Genomic DNA, 22,938 nt, shown 5'->3' on the forward strand with positions numbered 1-22,938 from the left:
AATATTAAATTGTTTATACTAATTAGCTCCATGAAAGAAAGGACTTTTCTGTTTTATTAATAACTGTATACCTAATGTTTACATATACCTAATGTTTAATGTTTACAAGACATAGGACTTTTAGTGCCAAAACCAGGACATTCCATATAAATCAGGATGGTTGGTCTCCCTATCATAGATCTCTGCATATTAATCAATAAATATAGAATTCAATCAGTGGTATTCTAAACTACACCATTACTCATTCAATAGTGAATGCTTTATTGTGTGCAGGGAGAGGCACTGAAGGTACAATAATAAATAAATTAAATCCCTGGTCTCAAGAAGTGGGAAAGCCAGATAAATAAATAATTATAGTGTTGCCAGTAATTAAGATCTAAAAATATAGGAGAAGATTCTGGGGAATTAGGATTGATGGAGTGTGAGATAACAGGTTTGATTTGTGACATGGATATATTGACATGTGAGGTGCCAACTACGAATGATAAATCAAACTGTCAGGTACAAAGAAAAAATTAGGAATATAGAAGAAGGAAAGATTTGAGAAGAAAGAAATAAGTTCAGTTTGGGAAATACTAAGTTTGAGGCACCAACAGCAGAGGATAAATCAAACTGGCATGAAGCAACAGAAGTCAGTAAATTCTGAGAAAGAAAGTGGGCAGCATGTGATTCAAGGACAAGTTCTATAGCTACAGCTACTGCCATAAAAGCAGTAACTAGAGGGGCACCTGGGTGGCTCAGTCAGTTGAGCCTCTGATTCTTGATTTTGGATCAGGTCATGATACCAGGGTTGTGGGATCAAGCACAGTTTTGGGCTCAGTGAGCATGGAGCCTGCTTAAGATTATTCATTCTTTCTCTCTCTTTCCCCTCCCCCATCTCTCTCCTCCATTCATTCTCTCTCTCTCTTTAAAATAATAAGCAAATGAACAAATAAATAAGCAAGCAATAACTAGATCTTTGAAACATACTCATCTTCAGGGACATCAATATATCCAGTAAACACATACCTGTTATTTATTTAAACTTAAATACAGACTGCATTTCCTGAGGTGGTCTCCCTAAATTCTGATTGGCTAATAACTTGTTATTGGTGACACAGCACAAAGGCATAAGTACAAGACCATGAACAACTCACGCTTCTGTGGCAGGTAAAGCTAACCACTCCTCCATCAAAGAAGAAATCTGGGAAAGAGTCTATTTAGGAGCCAGTGTTACCCAGTTTAGATAACTGATATAGAACCAATATAGATAATACACAGCTAACATACAGTGCCACTTATTATATAAATCAGGTTCAAAAAGCAATTAAATTCTCCTTAACTCAATAATGCCAGGAGCAGTCACATTACTAAAAGGATTCTGTTTTTATCATATTTTACTAGGGTCGTTGTCTCTGGGGAAAATTTGCTTTCATGAGATAAAATATGCTTCCTTCTTAGAGAAATGTGAGAAAACAAGGAATAGCTCTCATTAATCTGGAACTGGAATATCCATTATCTCTCCTACTCATGAAATCAGAGCAGCTCAGTCCTGTCCCTTTTAGGCTGCAAAGTCTGGGTTGAAAAGTCTCTGATTCAATGGCCAAAAGCTGGGGCAAGGAAGTTTGCAGACTGGGGTGAAAAGAATTTCCTGAGGAAAATGTGAAAATAAACACTGGAGCATTGACCAAGCAGGCTACAGTAAAAGGAAGAGTTAAATAGAAAAAAAGAAAGGCTAGGAATAAAGAACATTTGCATCTTTCTTTTGAAGATCTAAGACTCTAAGATCCTCTGCTCTTCTATGATTCAAGATAACAAGTTATATAAAGTCCCAACATCCACTCTTTCTACATCATACTCTATAAAGTCTACATGACCCTTAATTGAAATAACTGTATAATTCTGCATAGCCCAGTGCATTACCCCAGAGGGATAAGGCAGAATGAACCTTGGAAAGGGATAACAGCTACTTTTTTTTTTCACATTTATTTATTTTGAGAAAGAGAGAGAGAAAGAGAGAGAGAGAGAGAGAGAGAGAATCCCAATCAGGCTCCAAGCTGTCAGTGCAGAGACCAACCCAGAGCTCAATCCCCCAAACTGTGAGATCATGATCTGAGCCAAAATCAAGAGTCAGATCCTTAAACAACTGACCCACCCAGGTGCCCCTATAATAGCTACTGTTAAATTATACAGTACAGAAATGATATCTGTACCTTCTATTGATTATCAGCATGTGGTCACTGAGTATTGCTAAAACAGGGCTCAATAGGATGCAGCTGCTCAGAGTTGCTAAGCATAGAATTTCCTAGTTTCTTTTACAAGTCAGCAAGGCACAATTCTACAAAACAGTAAAAGAAGAGCCTTGCAACACCTCACTTACTGCTCTCTAAGCAGAGTTCACACAAGTCATGTAATGAGTTTTTAATTCTGCTATGTGTAGCTCATTAGACCTTTTTCCTGACTTTATTACAAGAATTATTGTTATTTTTTAAATTAAGCATTTGTGCTATGGTATTGAGTTAAAAAACCAAGAGTAACATTAAATATCATTAAAAAACCAAGAGTAATATTAAATATCATGGTCATTGCCCCCAGAGAACCTCACATTCTAGTGTGCATCCACATAAATTAACAGATAACTAAGACACAGTATCAAAGTGCTATGAAAGAGTCATAAAGGTGTCAAAGAATGACCTGAGAAACAATAATCAGAAAACAACTTCACTTCACCTGAGTCTGAAAAAATAAGTAGGACTCAGCCAAGTGAAAAAAAAGAAGAAACAGCATACTGGGCACAGGTATCAGCAGCTGCAAAAGCATGCAGATGAGTAAGCATGAATTTAGCAAATACAAAGTTGGAACTGCTGATATGTATGTAGGTGAAGTACTGGGTGGGGGTGCCTGGAGAGATAATGTGGGAGGCCAGGTCAGGAATAAGACCATGAACAATCTCATGCACTGTGTGTTAAGTAATTCAGATTTTAACCTTAGTGTTAAAAGAGCTTTTTTTTTTTTTTAACAAATAACATAATTAGGGGTGCCTGGGTGGCTCAGTCGGTTAGGCGTCCGGCCTCAGCTCAGGTCATGATCTCATGGTTTGTGGGTTCAAGCCCTGAGACAAGCTCAGTTGCTAACAGCTAGCTCAGAGCCTAGAGCCTGTTTCAGATTCTGTGTCTCCCTCTCTCTCTCTCTGACCCTCCCCTGCTCACGCTGTCTCTCTCTCTCAAAAATAAATAAAACATTTTTTTTAAAATAACATAATTATATCTTAGAAAGATCACTTTAGCCATAAGAGAAAAATTAGAGACTGAAATATAGGGAAAAACAGCAATGTTTAATTGGTTTAATTCAGAACAGAAATAATGAGACCTGAACAAAGTCAAGGGCAGTCAAATGAAAGGAGACTAATTTGAGAGACAATGAGAAGATAGAATCAATAGATCTTAATAAGCAATTGGCATGGTCGGTCAGAGCAGTCTAAAATAATTCCAAAGTTTAAAGTTTATGACTGACTGACTGACAGGTAATTTTTCAAAGGGGCTAGTAATGATGGGGAAAATGATGAACCCGACTACCCAGATAAAGATGTCCAAAAAAGTAACAGCAGTAAGAAACCCCTAAGGTCAGAAGAAAGTTCATCTTAGAGATATAAATCACCTATATCTCTGAAGACTTTCTTCTGGAAGTCTTCAGAATCAGAATATGGACAGTAGTTCAAGCTATGGATTTGAATGAGAAAGCATACATGAGAAAAGCAACCAGCAAAGGATGGAAAATATACCATATAAACATTTAAAAGGCATTTAGAAAAATTAAAACCTTTAAAGAAGGCAATGAAGGATTGATTGCCGGGGCGGGGTGGGGGGAATGATTCCGATTCAGTGTGTAAATAATGTTTATTAGGTCCTACGCATGAATCAGGCATTGTTTAAAGACAGATGTCAAAAGAAAATAAGGATTGAAAAGCATCCCAGGTAAAAGTGTTTTGGATGGTGGCTGGTGGCTAATATATTGTTAGGGAGTTAATGCTTAGAACTCAACTGTAATAAATACAGACATAGGCTCCAAGAAGACTGATACAGTTATCAGATGCTGAAAAGCAGTAAAATTCAAAATTGAAATAAGGACAAATGAGAAACCTGCCCAAATAAACCTAAATCAACCTAATATCCTAATCTGATCGGTCATACAGAGTAATGGATTCGTTTAAAAATACATAGTGCAACAATTGAGAAAATGCAAATTAACAAGAGAAAAACTACAGTTTGAATGGTTGTAAACTGCACAAAATCATCAGATTAGAAAAAGCAGAAAGCAAATTAAAAATATTTGTTATTGTGGCTCCTGGCTGGCACAGTTGGAAGAGCACGCGACTCGACCTCAGGGTCCTGAGTTCTGGCCCCACACTGGGTGTAAAGGTGACTTTAAATCGAATTGCTAAATAAAATATAAAAGTCACACTTTAGTAAATAAAGTATCTCTGGTTAATGGTAACAAAGGTGTCAGGCAGACAGGATTACAAGGAAAAGAAACAGTAGGCCTTAAGTACACATAATTTAGGGGCTCATACAGTCATCAAGAGTCAGGAAATCAAAATCCCAGATCTAACCTGTACAACTGAAAGTCTGATGGAGACAACCACTGTACCATCAAATGTCCTAGCTATATGACTGTGAAATAAGACAAATGATTTTACCAGTCATCGCCTATAAAATGAGTTATTTCCTCTACCTAGTTCACGTTCTGTTACACTTAGGAAGTGATGCCATTATGTTTAACAGGCACACAGAAGCGGGCAGGCCGAAAGTGAGGTGCCCGTCACAGAATGCTTGCCTATCCCTCTTACCTGTTGCCTGCTGCTTCAGGAAAGGTACCTGGTAGGATCCAGGACCCACATGCTCCTCAGTGCTGCCACCTTCAGTCAATCTGAGCAAACGGGGAGCCCGATCATACATGATGGCAGGAGTGAGGGGCGGGGCGGGAGGAATTGCCTCTGAAAAGGGATAGAAACACGGCGACTAGAGAAGGTGTGCGGCAAAAGGAAGGTGACGAGTCTAAAGAGGGCCGAGTATAGCTTGAGTAAATGGACGAGCTGCCGTAGGGAGCTAACTCCCACCTGCTCATTGGGGGTCAGATTTCCCCCAGGTCAAATTCTAGACCCGTGCCAAAGTGAAAGGGAGTGCAACCAGAGATCAGCGATCTCACACAAACATCTTCCAGATCGCCCGGCTACAGGTTACGCGCTCAGGCCAAGAAACGAGACTAAGAACCAGGCGCCAGGCGCTGGGCTTCCGGCCTTCCCTCCGCCCATCTCTCCCCGCCCCGGAAGTCTCTAAGGGAGCGCTCCGAGCATGCGTACTGGGTCGCGAGCGCCTCCCCACCGCAATCCTTCCGCGGGGCGCTCACCGACTCTGAGCACGGCGGTCACGCGGGTCTTGGATTCGTCTTGAGGCGCCAACGCCTTCAGGTCCTAGGATTATCGGGAAAACTCTAGAAAACACGTTAGAATACGTTATAGCCCATTTGACTATGGTCCCTTTCCTCTATCACCTACTTAGGGCGGCTGGGGAAAAAACTAGCAAAAACTGTGAAAGGAAAAACCATTCTCTCGAAGCAGAGCCTGAGTTCCGCTTGCTCAGCGCCAGCTCCCACTACAAATACATTCGCACCCACGGAGGGGAAACACCTCTGACTTTATCCTACAGATAATCCAAACTCTGAAGAGAAACTCGGGAATTGGTGGTGAAAAGAAACGGGGAATCCGGGGCAGGAAGCGAAAAGCTCACCAACCGAGGCAATGCAAAGTTCAGGTAACTGAAAGCTGCGTTTGTTGTCACATGCCAGGCAACGGCACATTGACTCCTCGCCATTTGTGAAGCAAAGCAAAGGCTTCAGAAAGCAGTCCACCCTCGCTGAACCAATGAGTCTCTTAAGCTTAGGCAAAAGGAGCCTGGCTTCTGCAGCTGTCTTAAGGAATCTGTGTCAGAATCCACCTTAAAAGATGTTTCAGGCTGCTTTTTTTGGTTTTGTCTTTTGTTTTTGCAGCAAGAATCCTTTCCAGATTCTAATCATCCTTAGGGGCTGAAATAAATCCTGCCTTGGCTGCGCCTTGCCCCCAAATAAGCCACAGTACTTTAATTTGTACCTACTACAAATGTTTATAGTTGTAGATTCTGTAGAACATGATTTTGATACTCAGTTCAGTGGGTCATTTATTGTGATCCATAAACAGAATGTTCATAAAAGGCTATATGCTTCTCAAAAATGTACCTGTAATACCTTTTTTTTTCCTACTCAGTAGCTAGCTGAATAATTATTTATTTACTTAAAAAACACATTGGTATATACTATAGGTTCAGTGTTCTGCTGGACTGTGGGGATACAAGGATACAAGAAAGTTCAGCCTCTGGCATTCTGTATGGAATGGAGAAAGCTGTGTATTAGCCATAATCTGAGGTGACCAGAGAGATGTATAAAATAAGAAAAAAATATTGCAGGTCTTTGGAAACCACCTCTTTCTGCTAAGAAACTAGGTATTGATCAGTGATCCTTTCTCACTGACTTCATTTCTCCTTGCATGCTTACAGAAGCCCTCATAGTTTTCTCAAAGTTATTTAAGCCCTATTTTCCCAAGTTTGCACAGATACTCACTGAGATCTAGAATACACTTACTATGAAGAAAAGAGTCACAGAGGTGAAATAGAAAAACCTATATGCTTTGGAGGATAATCCACTAGTGCTTTTACATTAGCCTTCTATTGGTGGACATTCTGAAGGACATCATTTTCCCTTGGCCCCAACAAGAATATAAACCCAGAAAGCAAATTCAAATCTAGGCCATCTTTGCAGTAGACATTGGTGCAGACTGACAACCCCTTTCTGGCTGTTCATGTCTACCATCACCTAGATTACTCTTTTCCTTGGATTGGTTTGGGTTTGAGATTGGGAATGGAAGTGGTAAAGCAGGGTTTATCTGCTTTCTGACTGATTTGATTTTTTGGCAAGCGAGCCCAACCTAATTAAGACAAAGAGAGTTCTTCATAGAATCTATCCTCGCTCATTTATAGATCTCTGAAAGCGAGTTTGTGACCTTAAGACCTTTGTAGCAGCTAAGAATACAGTGTTTATCTTTCCTGCCTCTTCACTGTAAATTAGTTCCCCAAGGACCTCATAGAATGGCAGGACTCATGTTACTGGATCTTATGGCCAGATCCTATTAAATAACACATCTCTATATCTAAATGCAGGTGCAACCTCCACACTCTTTATAATTTTGTAGTACTTGGAGTCTCTCAGAATCTACATTCTTAACATAGTCTTTCTTTAAAAAGTTTTTAGTGTGAAAATCCTTCCAGTATTTCCTTGATCACTGTGGCTGTTCTCTCCACCTTTCCTAGCCATTATTTCCCTCTTATGGTTCAATAACAAAAATGATACATCATATTTTAGAACTGGAAAATCTTTTTAGGGGCGCCTGGGTGGCTCAGTAGGTTAAATGTCCAACTCTTGACTTCAGCTCAGGTCATGATCTCACAGTTCATGAGTTCAAGCCGTGCATCAGGCTCTGTGCTGACAGTGCAGAGTCTCCTTAGGATTCCCTCCCTCTCTCTATGCCCATCCCCTGCTCACGAGCTCTCTCTCTCATGAATAAGTAAATAATTTTTTTAAACCTAAAAAAAGGAAAATCTTTTAAAATGAAAACAGTAAATATTTTTCATTATCTCTCATTGTGGTAAATATTTCCTGAATAAAAAAATATAGAATGAATGTGCCACAGAAAAAAAGTATATTAACACAGAATTCTAATTACATATAAATACAAAAAAAATTTTGTATTTATATAACTATTTTGAATTTTGTATTTATTTTGTATTTTATACTACTATTTCCATGATGTTCATGAGAAATGGAACTATATTTGAACTAAGATTTACTTGACTACAAAATTTAGATTCTTTCCATTCCTCCACATTGGCTACCACTAAATAAACTTTAAAATGAAGCTTTAATAAATCAAATTGATTCTTTATCACACATGTTAACTGCAATGAAGAACTTCATAGTCACCAATTTTTCCTTATAACATTTGAGGATTAAGTAGATAACAGATGATATCTGAAGTATTGTATGAAATGTGATAATTCAGCCTTAAATAGCCTTAAATACTTTATAAATATTATAAAGCTGAATTGAAACTGATTTCTTCAACCCACTATGACTTGGTTTTTCATTGTTTTGTTTTTTGTAAAAATAAAAATCAAATAATGGTAATAAATCACTTAGCATGTATGATACACCTGAATGTACTTGTCAGTGTTATGAAAGATGACACTGTAAAAGTTGTATGCATTCAAGTTAAAATGGTAAAAAAAATTTATATAATAAGTTGAAGCTTACAAAGTATATTTTATGTTCAGTATTTTGTTTAGTATAAATGTGTTTATCTTAACTACAGACTTTTTGAGGGGGGAGAGCACAAGCAGGGAAGAGGTAGAGAAAGGGAGAAATGGAAGATCCAAAAGCGGGCTCTGCATTGACAGGCTGACAGCAGTGAGTCCAATGTGGGGCTTGAACTCATGAGCAACAAGATCATGACCTGAGCCAAAGTTAGACACTCAACTGACTGAGCCACACAGGTTCCCCTAAACTGCAGATTTAATATGATTCTGAAATTACAGAATTTCATGAAATGTGTTTAAAAAATTACAGCATGTTATCAGTGATTGCCTGATTTTTTTTTCACTTACATTTATTGAGCACCTACTATGTGCTTGCACTGTGTGAAGTACCTTACATAAACAATCTAAATCATTCTTCATATAACTTGTGAGGTAAGTTCTATTAATATCTCTATTAATATGCTGACAGCTGTTACATTTCTCACCCAGTATCACATAGTTAATGAATAATGGAGCTAGATTTAAAGCCAGTCAGTTTGACTCTAGAGCTGTTTTCGTAGCCAATGTGAGGGAAATGTCCCCAGCTGTGCTCTACTATCACACGCAATAATTTTTTTCTCTCAATTCTTATTTGAGATTGGCTGTGTGTTTGTTTACTCATCTAAAAGAGAAAAGTCTAGAGGTAGTCTTTCAGGGGTGATATAGTGGCTTCTTCAGGGCAGGGAACCAGGATGCTCTATTATGCTGCTCCATCTCTTGATGTGTGCTTCCCAGTTTGACATGAGCTTATGGTCTAAAAATTATTTGCTGGAGTTCCAACCATTATAAGTAGCAGTAAGGAAAAATAAAAGTATACACCCCTCCCTTTCAAGGAGTCCTCCTAGAAGAAACACAAAAAATATGTTCCTACATTTCGTTGGCCCAAACTATGTCAGCAGACATATGTAGCTATAAAAGAGGCTGGGAAATAGAGCCTATTTCTGGGTACCAGGTTGTATTACTAAGGAGAAGGAAGTCAATGTAAAAATAAACACCTCAGTTTTTTCCACAATCACCCTTTTGGGGAACTTTCCCCTCCTTTGGTGTCCATGGTACCCTATCTTCCATGTTCTCATTATACTTTCTTGTAAGAGCACCTACTCTCTCCTCTAATTTTTGTTTTTCTTTCATCTTTCTTTTTCTCCCATCCTTTTCTCTCTTTCTCCCTTGGTGATGACCCATTCTCAAACCATGTATTATCTTTGAGATTCATGCATTGCCAAGTGTCTGCTCAACATTTAAATATAAGTGATCCACCATCACTTCAAAATAGTCTTAATTCTTAATGCATTTTTTTCTCTGGAAAGCCAGATCATCCTCCTAATCTCTTTTCTGTTCAGAAGAGCAATATCTTCCCATATTTAAGCCTTAAAACCTCTTAGACTACTTCTCTTTGTGCTCCCACATCCAAACAAGTGCCAGTTCCATTGTTTCCATCTCTGTGATCTTTCTGAAAACCACCCCTCACTGCATTCTGTCATTTTGTTGATACTCTCTCTTGTTTGGTATATTCTAACATTTCACTGGAATCCCTTTTCTAATTTATCTGTTACAATTTATCCCACACTCAATAGTTAGATTAATCTTCCTAAGTATGATTTTGAGAATGTCGCTCTCATGCTTGGAAATGTCCTATTGCTGCGCTGTAAGCTTGGCATTGGGTGTTTCAAACAAGCCAATCTACCTTTCAGTTTCTCTATCTTCCGGTACTCCCCATTCACACAAGTTACATATTCAACAAACTGCCCTTTTCATCTCTATGCTTTTATTCAAGACTTTATCCCTGCCTGGAAATGCCCTTACTTCACTTCTTACTATGAATGGTAAACTCTAGAGAATATCTTTTTTTTATTATTCATAGCATTTAGATAGCACCTTTTTTCTTTTTTTTTTAATTTATATCCAAGTTAGTTAACATATACTGTAATAATAATTTCAGAAATAGAATTTAGTGATTCATCACTTACATATAAGACCCAGGGCTCATCCCAACATGTGTCCTCCTTAATGCCCCTCACCCTTTCAGCCCTTCCCTTCACCTAGCACCCCTCCAGCAACCCTCAATTTGTTCTCTGTATTTAAGAGTCTCTTATGGTTTGTCTCCTTCACTGTTTTTACATGATTTTTGCTTTCCTTCCCTTATGTCCATCTGTTTTGTATCTTAAATTCCACATGAGTGAAATAATATACTTGTCTTTCTCTGACTGACTGACTTTGCTTAGCAAAATACGCTGTAGTTCTATCCACTTCTTGAAAATGGCAAGATTTTATTCTTTTTGATTACCGAGTAATATTCTGGTGTGTGTGTGTGTGTGTGTGTGTGTGTGTGTGTGTGTGTGTGTGTGTATACATATCCATTCATCAGTCATTGGACATTTGTGCTCTTTCCATACTTTGGCTATTGTCAATAATGCTGCTATAAACATTGGGGTGCATGTGCTCCTTCGAATCAGCACTCCTGTATCCTTTGGATGAATACTGGGTAGTGTAATTGCTGGGTCATAGGATAGTTCTATTTTTAATTTTTTGAAGAACCTCCATACTGTTTTCCAGAGTGGCTGCACCAGTTTTCATTCCCACCAGCAGTGCAAAAGGGTTCCCCTTTCTCCACATCTTTGCCAACATCTATTGTTGCCTGACTTGTTAATGTTAGCCATTCTGACAGATGTAAGGTGGTATTTCATTGTGGTTTTGATTTGTATTTCCCTGATGATGAGTGATGTTGAGTAGTTTTTCATATGTCTGTTAGCCATCTGGATGTCTTCTTTGGAAAAGTGTCTATTCATGTCTCCTGCCCATCTCTTCACTGGATTATTTGCTTTTTGGGTGTAGAGTTTGGGAAGTTCTTTATAGGTTCTGGATACTAAACCTTTATCAGATATGTCATTTGCAAATATCTTCTCCCATTCCATCAGTTGCCTTTTAATTTTGCTGATTGTTTCCTTCACTGTGCAGAAGCTTTTTATTTTGATGAGGTCCCAATAGTTCATTTTTGCTTTTGTTTCCCTTCCCTCTGGAGACATGTCAAGTAAGAAGTTGCTGTGGCCCAGGTCAAAGAGGTTGTTGCCTGTTTTCTCCTCTAGGAATTTGATGGCTCCTGTTTTATGTTTAGGTCTTTAATCCGTTTTGAATTTATTTTGTGTATAATCCGTTTTGAATTTATTTTGTGTATGGTGTAAGAAAGTGGTCTAGGTTCATTTTTCTGCATGTTGCTATCCAGTTTTCCCAACACCATTTGCTGACATGACTGTCTTTTTTCCATTGGATATTCTTTTCCTGCTTTGTCGAAGATTAGTTGGCCATATGTTTGTAGGTCTATTTCTTGGTTCTCTATTCTGTTCCATTGATCTGAGTGTATGTTTTTGTGCCAGTACCATACTGTCTTGATGATTACAGCTGTGTAATACATCTTGAAGTCTGGAATTGTGATGCCTCCAGGTTTGGTTTTCTTTTTCAGGATTGCTTTGGCTATTCAGGGTTGCATACAAATTTTGGGATTGTTTGTTCTAGCTCTGTGAAGAACGCTGGTGTTATTTTGATAGGGATTGCATTGAATTTGTAGATTGCTTTGGGTAGCATTGACATTTTAACAATAGTTTTTCTTCCAATCAATGAGCATGGAATATTTTTCCATTTCTTTAGTCTTCTTCAATTTCTTTCATAAGCTTTCTATAGTTTTCAGTATATAGATATTTCATTTATTTGGTTAGTTTTATTCCTAGCCATTTTATGATTATTGGTGCAGTTGTAAATGGAATATATTCCTGATTTCTTTTTCTGCTGCTTCACTTTTGGTGTATAGAAGTGCAACCGATTTCTATACATTGATTTTATATACTGCAACTTTGCTGAATTCATGTATCAGTTCTAGAGGCTTTTTGGTGGAGTCTTTTGGATTTTCCATATGGAATATCATGTTGTCTGCAAAGAGTGAAAGTTTGACTTTCTCCTTGCTGTTTTGGATGCCTTTTATTTCTCTGTGTTGTCTGAATGCTGAGGCTAGGACTTCCAACACTATGTTGAATAGCAGTGGTGAGAGTGGACATCCCTGTTGTGTTCCTGACCTTAGGGGAAAAACTCTCAGTTTTTCCCTATTGAGGATGATATTAGCAGTGGGTTTTTCATAAATGGTCTTTATGATCTTGAGGTATGAAGCTTCCATCCCTACTTTCTTGAGAGTTTTTATCAAAGGAGGATGCTGTATTTTGTCACATGCTTTTTCATCATCTATTGAGGATTTTGTGGTCCTTATCCTTTCTTTTATTAATGTGACGTATCACACTGATTGATATGCAGACATCGGACCAGCTCTGCATCCCAGGAATAAATCCCACTTGATTATGGTGAATAATTCTTTTAATGTATTGTTAGATCCAGTTTGCTAGTATCTTGTTGAGAATTCACATCCATGTTCATCAAGGAAATTGGTCTGTTGTTCTCCTTTTTAGTGGGGTCTTTGTTTGGTTTTGGGACCAAGGCAAATGTTAGCGTTATAGAATGGGTTTGGAAGTTTTCCTTCCATTTCTATTTTTTGGAACAGCTTCCAAAGAATAGGTGTTAACTCTTCTTTAAATATTTGGTAGAATTCCCCTTGGAAAGCTATCATCCCTGGACTCTATGTTTGTTGTGAGATTTTTTATTAGTAATTCAATTTCTATACTGTTTATGGGTCTGTTCAAATTTTCTATTTCTTCCTGTTTCAGTTTTGGCAGTCTGTATGTTCCTAGGAATTTATCCATTTCTCCCAGATTGCCTAATTTGTTGGCATATAATTGTTCATAACATTCTCTCATTATTGTTTGTCTTTCTGTGGTGTTGGTTGTGATAACCCTCTTTAATTCATTATTTTATTTATTTGGGTCATTTCCTTTTTCTTTTTGATCATACTGGCTAGGTATCATCAGAATTTGTTAATTCTTTCAAAGAGCCAGCTCTTGGTTTCATTAATCTGTGCTATTTTTTTTATTTCAATAGCACTGATTTCTACTCTAATCTTTATTTCCCATCTTCTGCTGGTTTGGGGTTTTGTTTGCTGTTCTTTTTCCAGATCTTCAAAGTGTAAGGTTAAGTTGTATATCTGAGACCTTTCTTCCTATTTTAGGAAGGCCTGGATTGCTATATACTTCCCTCATGACTGCCTTTGCCGCATCCCAGAGGTTTTAGGCTATGGTGTTATCATTTTCATTGGCTTCCATGTCTTTTTTAATTTCCTCTTTAACTTTCTGGTTAGCTCATTGATTCTTTAGTAGGATGATTTTAGTCTCCAAGTATTCATGGTCTTTCCAAATTTTTTCTTGTGGTTATTTCGAGTTTCACAGCATGAAAACATGAACAGTATGATCTAGATCTTTTTGTATTTGTTGAGGGCTGATTTGTTTGTGATTATTGATTTATATGTTTGGGCGTTTCACATTGGGGGTGTAAATATTTACAATTATTAGATCCTTGTTGATTTTCTATTTAGATGATCTGTGCTCTTCTTCGACACCCTTTCCCTTTCTCTGTCCTCTCTCCTCAAAAACAGCTCTCTACCCTTTATGGCTAGATAGCACATTTTAAAGTATATATTTTTAATGTTTGTTGAACCTTTTAAAAAGGATAGTAAAATATAAAATGAAACACCAGCAAAGCAATATTGCTTTTGATACAAGCTTAGTACTTTATATTTAATGAGAACCAAAAATTTTTTTTCCTGTTTGATATCATTTTTAGTTCATTTAACACATAATATTTTTTTAAATTTTTTAATATAGTTTATTGTCAAGTTGGTTGCCATATAACACTCTGTGCTCATCCCAACAAGTGCCCTCCTCCATACCCATCACCCATACTCCCCTCTCCTCTCCCCGCCTCAGCAACCCTTAGTTTGAGAGCCAAAATTTTAAATGTTATGAAACAACAAAGGATTAATAGCTACTCTTTGAGAAAAGGAATGAACCATGATTATCATAAGTATTCATCTCCTAAAAGTTTTCACAGACAACCACATTTGCTGATAGTTTTTTTGTTTTTGTTTTTGTTTTTTTTGCTTTTTAAAAAGTATTGTTTAGGGTAGGTTAAGTATCAGACCCTTGATTTCAGCCATCATGATCATGGTTCATGAGATCAAGGCCCACTTCAGGCTCTGTGCAGACAGTGCAGAGCCTGCTTGGAATTCTCTCTCTCCTCTCTCTGCTCTTTTCTGCTTGCATGCTCACTTGCTTGCTCTCTCTCAAAAAATAAATTAATTGTTTTAAAAAAGCAGACATTAACACCAGATGAAAATCATAGGTAAGTCTCATCTAACCTAAAAAATGATAATTCCAATATTACTTATGATATATTAAAGATAGAACTTCTTATTTTACTTCATGAAACCTATATAATTTTAATATCAAAAGGTGGTCACGAGTCTACCAAAAGAGAATAATACGGGGCGCCTGGGTGGCTTAGTCGGTTAAGCGTCCGACTTTCGCTTAGGTCATGATCTCGCAGTTCGTGGGTTCGAGCCCCGCGTCGCGCTCTGTGCTGCCTGCCAGCTCAGAGCCTGGAGCCTGCTTCAGTCTGTGACTCCCTCTCTCTCTGACCCTCCCCTGCTCACGCTGTCTCTCTCTCTCTCTCTCCTAGAAATAAATAAAACATTTAAAAAAAAAAAGAATAATACAAGTAATCTTTATAACATATATGCAAAAATTTTAGTGAAATAACAGCAAATAGTGGCACCTGGATGTATCAGTTAGTTAAGTATCTGACTCTTAATTTCAGCTCATGTCATGATCTCACATTAAAAAGGGTCATTTTTCTAAACCCAAGAATTACCCCACCCCCAAAAAACACTATACATGTTAAATGTGTATGTGTATATATATTTATGTATATTATTAAGCATGGAATAAATATGAAAGGATGCATATTTGGACATTAATAGATTACCTAAGTTTGGGAGAAACTGTGAGCCAAATAAGGAAAGAGTAAGAAAGGAATAAATAATTATCACATTTATTAATTGTTTATAAAAAATAAGAGAAATGCTTCAGTATTATTTAATAAAATTTATTGTGTGAAACTTTGATTAAAAGAGACAAAACACGGGGGAAAGCAAGCAGAACTGTGAAATGTTTATATTGTTTTAATACCATGAATGAGGTAAAACAAGAACATGGTGAAAGGTAAATCAGTGCAACACACGTGCATACATCATTTGGGTTCATTTGGGAATGTATCTTCCCACCTGATTTAAGTGATACCTTGAAGAGAAAAATCCAATGCCAAATGAGGTAAACAGTAATTTGGAGTCAGGGCCATATGTGGTCTTGTGAGGTCCATCATGGGAGAAGATGTGGAGAAGCAGTTGGAGAGGTTTTACCACAGAAATGTAGGGTCATGAAGGAAATTAAGTTATGTAAAAGTGGGTTAAATGAAGTTTGCACACTGAGGAGTTTCTCAGGAAGGGACAGATAACATGTTTCTATTACTAACTTTGACCAAAATCAGTCTGCATAATAAAATCACCTGACTGAAAAGCAGTGGCAACTGCTAATTCTTCTGTTACTCTGGAAATTGGGTTTGAGATCCAGACAGATGCTGCAGCCTGGTCTTTAGATTGCTTTCCCTGTCCTTATCATGGGTTCCTCTGGGTTGGGTCCTCCTATAATGGATAGGTTCAAGTTAACAGTTTACTGACCATATGCTTTTAATGGTGAGAAAAATAAGGCACCACAAATACCAAATACAATACTTCTGTTTAAAAAAGTATGAACGACAGGGTAAGGTATTTAACTTTTTCTTCTAAGAAAGTAAAATGAAGACTAAATGAAAAGTCCTTTTAACTGTGATGTGTGTTTTTAAAGATTGGAAATCAGTAAATTTGACACGTCTCGTCACTTAAATTTAGTACATTAAAAATGGAAACCACATGGTAGTGAGGTACAAATCTCATGTGGCTCAACTTACAAATTGTTGATTAAAACATTAAAAATGTATTTACATGACATTTTAAAAAAAAACTGTCTTGCATAATAGTCCCAAAGGAGCTTATTATAGTTTTAGAAGATTCTCCATTGTTAGAATTCTATTTCAGCATTGTACAGTGTTTTACTAAGTATATGTATCTATATTCTTGTTATCTATGTAGACCATATTAAATCAGTTTTCAGTTCTCATTCATTAAGTTTTCTGACTAAAATCTCTTACTCTAAAAATAATTATCATGAATATTATTCAGCTTTAAAAAGGAAGGAAACCCTGTCACATGCTTATGACATGGTTGAAACTTGAGGACATTGTGCTAAGTGAAATAAGCCAGTCACAAAAAGACAAATACTATGTAATACCACTTATCTGAGGTTATCTGAAGTAGTCAAATTCATAGAAACAGAAAGAATAATGGTGGTTGCCAGGAGCTGGTAGAGGAGGAAATGGGGAGTTGTTTAATGGATATAGAGAAAGATGAAAAAGATGGATTTGGAAAGATGAAAAAGCTCTGGAATACCTTGCATAACAACATTTATATACTTAACACTACTGAACTATACACTTAAAAATAGTTAAGATGGTAAATTTTAAGTGTTTTTTTTTTACCATGATTAAAAAAATTGGTAATGATCTTTACACAAGTGCTTGTGAAATCTCAAATGTGTTCGATGAAATATACTTTCTTCTCATGGTTGTAATATATAGGATTTGTTGATAACATGTCTTTACCTGGGTGAAGGAAAATTCTACTAAATCCCAGTAAATAAGATAACAAGTAATTATTAATTCCCTATTATAAACAAGATAGTGAGAGGTATGCAACACATTTTTGTAGATACATAGATGAAATAGATATGGATACAGGCCTAGATACAGTAGTGGTGCAAGTCCTAAAAATGTGAATTAAGTGGCAATTGAAGATACAAAAAACGTCAAGAAAATAATAAAAATCACAAGACGGTGCATGATCAGTAGTTAAGTGAAAGTTACTAGATAAAAGAAATCTTTAGCCTAATTGAACAGGCTGAGTAACTAACACACGTGATGTGCATATGTTCCATTTATACAGTAAATAGTTGAAGACATTTTTCCTAACATATCTGTAGTTAAAAGGAACTGATATTCATTCATGTTTTTATACATTCATGTTTTATACAACTGTTTAATAAAGTATCTGAATTTACCTTTCTTTGCTTTCACCGAAGAAAATTATATAAAAATTATATGAAAATTAAGTCTCCCAAAGTAATCCAGTAATTCCAAACTCACACAAACCCAAACCTGGATAAATGTGATTCCAAAGCTTTCTGTCAAATTAATGTCAACTACCAGGACATTAAAATATAATTTTTCATTTTTTTCTGCCTTCTTCCTCACATTTCCCGTGTTTATTCTAATACAACTCAAGACACTTCTTATCCCCTCTTATCAAAACACAAACACACAAACCCACACACATCTCTGCTTACCCAAATTCTCAGGATAGAGCCTGAGGTGACAACATATCAGATAGGAAAAGTAAAGAAGGAGAGAAGATCTTCAAGCCCCATTCTTGAAGGTCGTCTCTTTTACCACCAGCTACCAAGAATCTCATTATCTAGTGGTCTTTTATTTTTTTTTATTTTTAATGTTTTTTATTTATTTCTGAGAGAGAGAGAGAGCAGGGAAGGGTCAGAGAGGGGGAGACACAGAATCCGAAGCAGGCTGCAAGCTCTGAGCTAGCTGTCAGCACAGAGCCTGATGTGGGGCTTGAACTCACGAGCCGTGAGATCATGACCTGAGCTGAAGTCGGACGCTTAACCGACTGAGCCACCCAGGTGCCCCTCTAGCGGTCTTTTAGTGACATTTTTCTTATTCCTATTCTCCACTAATATACACACTTCACAGAAAATGTTATAGTAGGTATAGTAAACAAATCTTAGGAAATTTTTGGAATGCCCACACCAATTCCTAGGTATTTGCTAGAATTCTTTCTTGTGCCTGGAATATATTCTTCCAGTAACATGTGTCGTAACTTTATTTTCATTTTTGTACTCATATTTTTCTCTGTAATATTTAGAGGTTGGAAAAATAGATTTCTAGACTCAGTTTTTAATCTGTAATATTTAAGATTCTGGAAACTGAAAAAAATTTTTAAAAACAAGTTTTTTTTTCAAAAAGGGCACTAGATGGCACAATTTTACCAATATATGCTAATAAAGTAATTCATCCTCTTATTAATTCACAAGTAAAATAATTTAGTTTTATAAATAGTTACATGTAAATAATTTAATAGGAAATCTATGTGACAATAAAGAGAAAAGTTCTTGAAAATATAATGTTTTCAATTTACCATGTTTTATGGCCTTATTTATGAACACAGCAAGCAGAATTCCAGCATTGGATGAATAATTTAAGTGACCCAGAGAGAATAGCCATCTCTTTAGTGAAATACATCAAAAGCCTATGGATGTTAAACATTCATGTCTATCAAATGTACATTTTTTTAATATTTTTATTTATTTCTAGGAGAGAGAGAGAGACACAGCATGAGCAGGGGAGGGTCAGAGAGAGAGGGAGTCACAGACTGAAACAGGCTCCAGGCTCTGAGCTGGCAGTCAGCACAGAGCGCGACGCAGGGCTCGAACCCATGAACCGCGAGATCATGACCTAAGCGAAAGTCGGACGCTCAACCGACTAAGCCACCCAGGCCCCCCTCAAATGTACATCTTTATAGTTTTACTAGTGTATAATAAAACACTATAATATAGTAAAGTGGACTGATGGTTTTATTGACTTAGAATGCTTAAAATCAGATGCTAGTGAATGTTTCTTCACTGCTTCCTTAAGCTCATTATATCCAGTTAGGAACCTTGTTTCTCCATGCTTAAAAATGAATAAATTCATCCAGAAACAGTAGAAAATAACTAAGGTCTACTCAATTTAGTAGCCAGTTGACATTTTATTTGCTAAAAGTATCATATTTACAGCAAAAGTCCCAGATATGTCTAATGTTTTCACTATCACTTCATTTTCTAGAATTATTTATATTTCACAAAGTTTATCAGCTCTTGAACCATATCTTGACATACCATATCTTGACAGCACATCAGCCAAATAAACAGAATGTACACCTCACCTGGATGATCTCCCAACCCTGGTTTAGGCTCTTGGAGAAGTCTTGCCTAATTACATAGTGTATACTTCCACCAGATGGTACAATCAACTGTGGTAAATCCTTATTTAAGAGACTCTAATAGGGGCGCCTCGGTGGCTCAGTCGGTTGAGCGTCTGAGTTCAGCTCAGGTCATGATCTCATGGTTCGTGGGTTCGAGCCCCGCATTGGGCTCTGTGCTGACAGCTAGCTCAGAGCCTGGAGCCTGTTTCAGATTCTGTGTCTCCCTCTCTCTCTGACCCTCCCCTGCTCATGCTGTCTCTCTCTCTCTCTCTCTCTCTCAGAAATAAATAAAAAAAAATTAAAAAAAAAAAAAAGAGAGAGACTCTAATAGGAAAATATCTCTACTTACTCTAGCCTAATTAAAAAGTTCTCTTCTTTAAAGGAAAGTTGTCATCATGGACAAAAGAAACAGCTTCTGGAGGATCACATATGAAAAGAGGAGTAGAGAAAATGACATCTACATTGTTAGCTAGAATGGCCTATATTAAATATTTACAGAGCAAATATAGCCAGATTTCCCTTACATTTCAACAAACCAGGCACAGTAGTGTGGCGGATGGGCTGAGGAAATGAGAGAACAAAAAGTTGGATAATTACTAGAGAGGATCTCTTGAAGCAGTACTCAAGATACTTGAAAGTTAATGATTCCATGAATAGCTCATCAATGGTAATGCTAAGTGGACAATGATTTCTTATAGAAAGTTGTTCCCAGACATCAAAGGTGACTTACCCTTTAACAGCTGAACAAATATCAGCAGTAGATCTGACAAATTCTGCTACATGTTTTATATAAAGACATGAAAGAAATTCCAAATTTGTAACCATAACAGTGTTTCCAACCATCAGCCCAACAAGTTAATCACCTGTCTTTTTTTAAGATAGTTTATTACCATGATAGGATAGGAAAGACAGATTCTGTTCTTTTTATTCTTAAATGCTAGGCTTCACTTCAAAAAGTCTTTTTTCTCTTCCCTTAAAATAATGTTTAACTGATATCCTAACCAATGTGTACTCCGCACTGTGATAAATAAGGAAGAAAATAGAGTACTAATAGGATATGCTGTTCTTCTTTGTAAGAAATATATATACATAGAAAGAGTAGAGAGAGCGTATGAGCCCATTTAGCACATTTCAAGAGAAGCATTATAATGTGAGTACATAGTGGACATTGCTGTTTAATCCCCAACATATCCATTCCACTGCAGAAAACTGTCTGAGTAAATTATGGTAAATCCATTCCCTTTGACAATGATTAGTTCAGAAAAGGAGTTGTGACCCAACTATGGCTATTGTAGGCATAATTCTAAAATGGGTCCTTAAAGATGTCTCACTCTAATCCCTGAAGCCAATGAATATGGTGAGATGTCACTTTCATGCTTGTTTTCTGTTCTTCAGCACAGTTGGTCTTAAGAAAGAGAAATTATCTGGGCAGGCCTAAAATCTAATCACACAAGCTCTAAAAAGCAGAGAGGTTTCTTCAGATGATGGCAAAAAAAAAGTCAGATGGGGCTCCTGGGTGGCTCAGCCGAGTGAGCGTCCGACTTCAGTTCAGGTCATGACTTCACAGTTTGTGAGTTTGAGCCCCATGTCAGGCTCTGTGCTAATAGCTCAAATTCTTCAAATTCTGTGTCTCCCTCTCTCTCTGACCCTTCCCTACTTGTGCTCTTTCTCTCTCTCAAAAATGAATAAACATTAAAAAAAAAATTTAAACAAAGTCAGAGATTCAAAACATGAGGATAGATAACCTTTGATAAGGAATGCAGACAGCCCCAAATTACTCAGATCCACCCCTTAGCTAATAGCCAGCAAGNTTTTAAACAAAGTCAGAGATTCAAAACATGAGGATAGAAGATAACCTTTGATAAGGAATGCAGACAGCCCCAAATTACTCAGATCCACCCCTTAGCTAATAGCCAGCAAGGAGATGAGGACTTTGGTCTTATTACCACAGGGAACTGGATTTTGTGAACAATGTGAATGAGCTTGGCAGTGAAACTTTCCTCACCTCTTCCAGAAAGAAGCCCAGCATAGCCTGCAACTGTACCTTAGCCTTGTGAGTTTCTAAACAAAGATCCTGGTAGAGCCCACCCAGACTTCTATAGAACTATGAGATAACAAATGAATGTTGCTATAAGCTACTAAGTTTGTGGCCAATTGTTATGACAGCAATAAAAAATTAATCCAGTGGCCAAAGATTTGTAAAATAAAGTCTGCTAGTGATTCTGAGGAAATTGTATTTCTATGAAAGAGCCCCAGGACAAAACGATGTCTCTTATTTTTTCAAATGTTACTGTGTCCTGACATAATGGGTAGAACTGACTTATGGGTATATAGAATTATGTTGTTGAAATTCCTAAAACTAAACTGCCGTTAAAATCACAGAATAATGTACTTGGTAATAACATATATGACATAAGCATATTAGAAAATAGAATAAACCTGTGTCCTCATGCTACTGAAGAGACTAACCTTGGAGCTCACCCTACCTCAGGAATAACTGATATGTGAGATTGTTATGTAAGCCAGTTTGAGAGAGGATTTCTGTTAGAGACAAAAAAATTTTAACTGATAGACTTATTGATATAAAACTAGTGGAGTTACATCTAGGGACCCAGTGTTAAGTAAAAGAAGCCTGGACATTGAAATGAGAGACGAGATAACACATATGCAGCTCTAGTTATGTATTTATTTAATTTCTCATACTTTTATGAAAGCATTTAACTTTCTTCCCTTTTTTTCTTAAATAGTGTATTGTCAAGTTGGTTTCCATATAACACCCAGTGCTCATCCCAACAAGTGCCCTTCCCCATGCCCATCACCCCTTCCCCTCCCCCACCCCCATCAGCCCTCAGTTTAACTTTCCTCCCTTTTTAATTCATGTATCTAATGAAATAGAAAACATTGAAAAGATTATATGGAAGGTACTTCTGTGATGACATGAAAAATTTTTACCTAATATCAATACAACCTGTTAAGAAATTTCAAGTTTTGGGGCACCTGGGTAGTTCAGTCGGTTAAGCGTCCAACTTTGGCTCAGGTCATGATCTCACGGTTTGTGGGTTCGAGCCCCAAGTCGGGCTCTGTGCTGACAGCTAGTTCAGAGCCTGAAGCCTGTTTCAGATTCTGTGTCTCCCCCTCCCTCTGACCCTTCCCTGCTCTCGCTCTCGCTCTCTCTCTCTCTCTCAGAAATAAATAAAACATTAAAAAAGAAAGAAATTTCAAGTTTGGTCAACAGAAGTGATGTTTTGTTTCCATGTTGTGAAATACCAAAACATTGCCAATACACAGGAATTTGTAACTAGTTAGTTATCTAAGTATGAAAGGAGTTATCAAGATTGAGATAGAGATTTGAAAGTCAGCATATGAGAGGTGCCAGGGTGGCCCAGTCAGTTGAGTGGCTGATTTTGTCTT

The 22,938-nt window shown here is 37.1% G+C and overlaps 1 protein-coding gene and 1 long non-coding RNA gene across 6 annotated transcripts in view; one reads left to right on the forward strand and one right to left on the reverse strand.

Annotated features, from left to right (window-relative positions):
- STPG2 (sperm tail PG-rich repeat containing 2) overlaps nt 1-5,243 on the reverse strand; it is a 506,065-nt gene extending 500,822 nt beyond the window's left edge. For 3 of the 4 annotated variants that reach the window (XM_077762315.1, XM_077762314.1, XM_077762316.1), the window contains exon 1: nt 4,826-5,243. In XM_077762315.1, coding sequence (XP_077618441.1) covers nt 4,826-4,934 — 109 coding nt within the window. In that variant the 5' untranslated portion in view covers nt 4,935-5,243. The remainder of the gene's footprint in view (nt 1-4,825) is intronic. The other variant, XM_077762317.1, reaches the window with a different exon arrangement.
- A 145-nt stretch (nt 5,244-5,388) lies between these two features.
- LOC144230111 (uncharacterized) overlaps nt 5,389-22,938 on the forward strand; it is a 29,091-nt gene continuing 11,541 nt past the window's right edge. Inside the window, exon 1 of one of the 2 annotated variants that reach the window (XR_013334696.1) lies at nt 5,389-5,789. This is a non-coding gene — a long non-coding RNA (uncharacterized LOC144230111). The remainder of the gene's footprint in view (nt 5,790-22,938) is intronic. The other variant, XR_013334697.1, reaches the window with a different exon arrangement.

Source organism: Crocuta crocuta, unplaced genomic scaffold (assembly GCF_008692635.1).
Source record: "Crocuta crocuta isolate KB4526 unplaced genomic scaffold, BGI_CrCroc_1.0 scaffold83, whole genome shotgun sequence".
Lineage (NCBI taxonomy): Eukaryota > Metazoa > Chordata > Mammalia > Carnivora > Hyaenidae > Crocuta > Crocuta crocuta.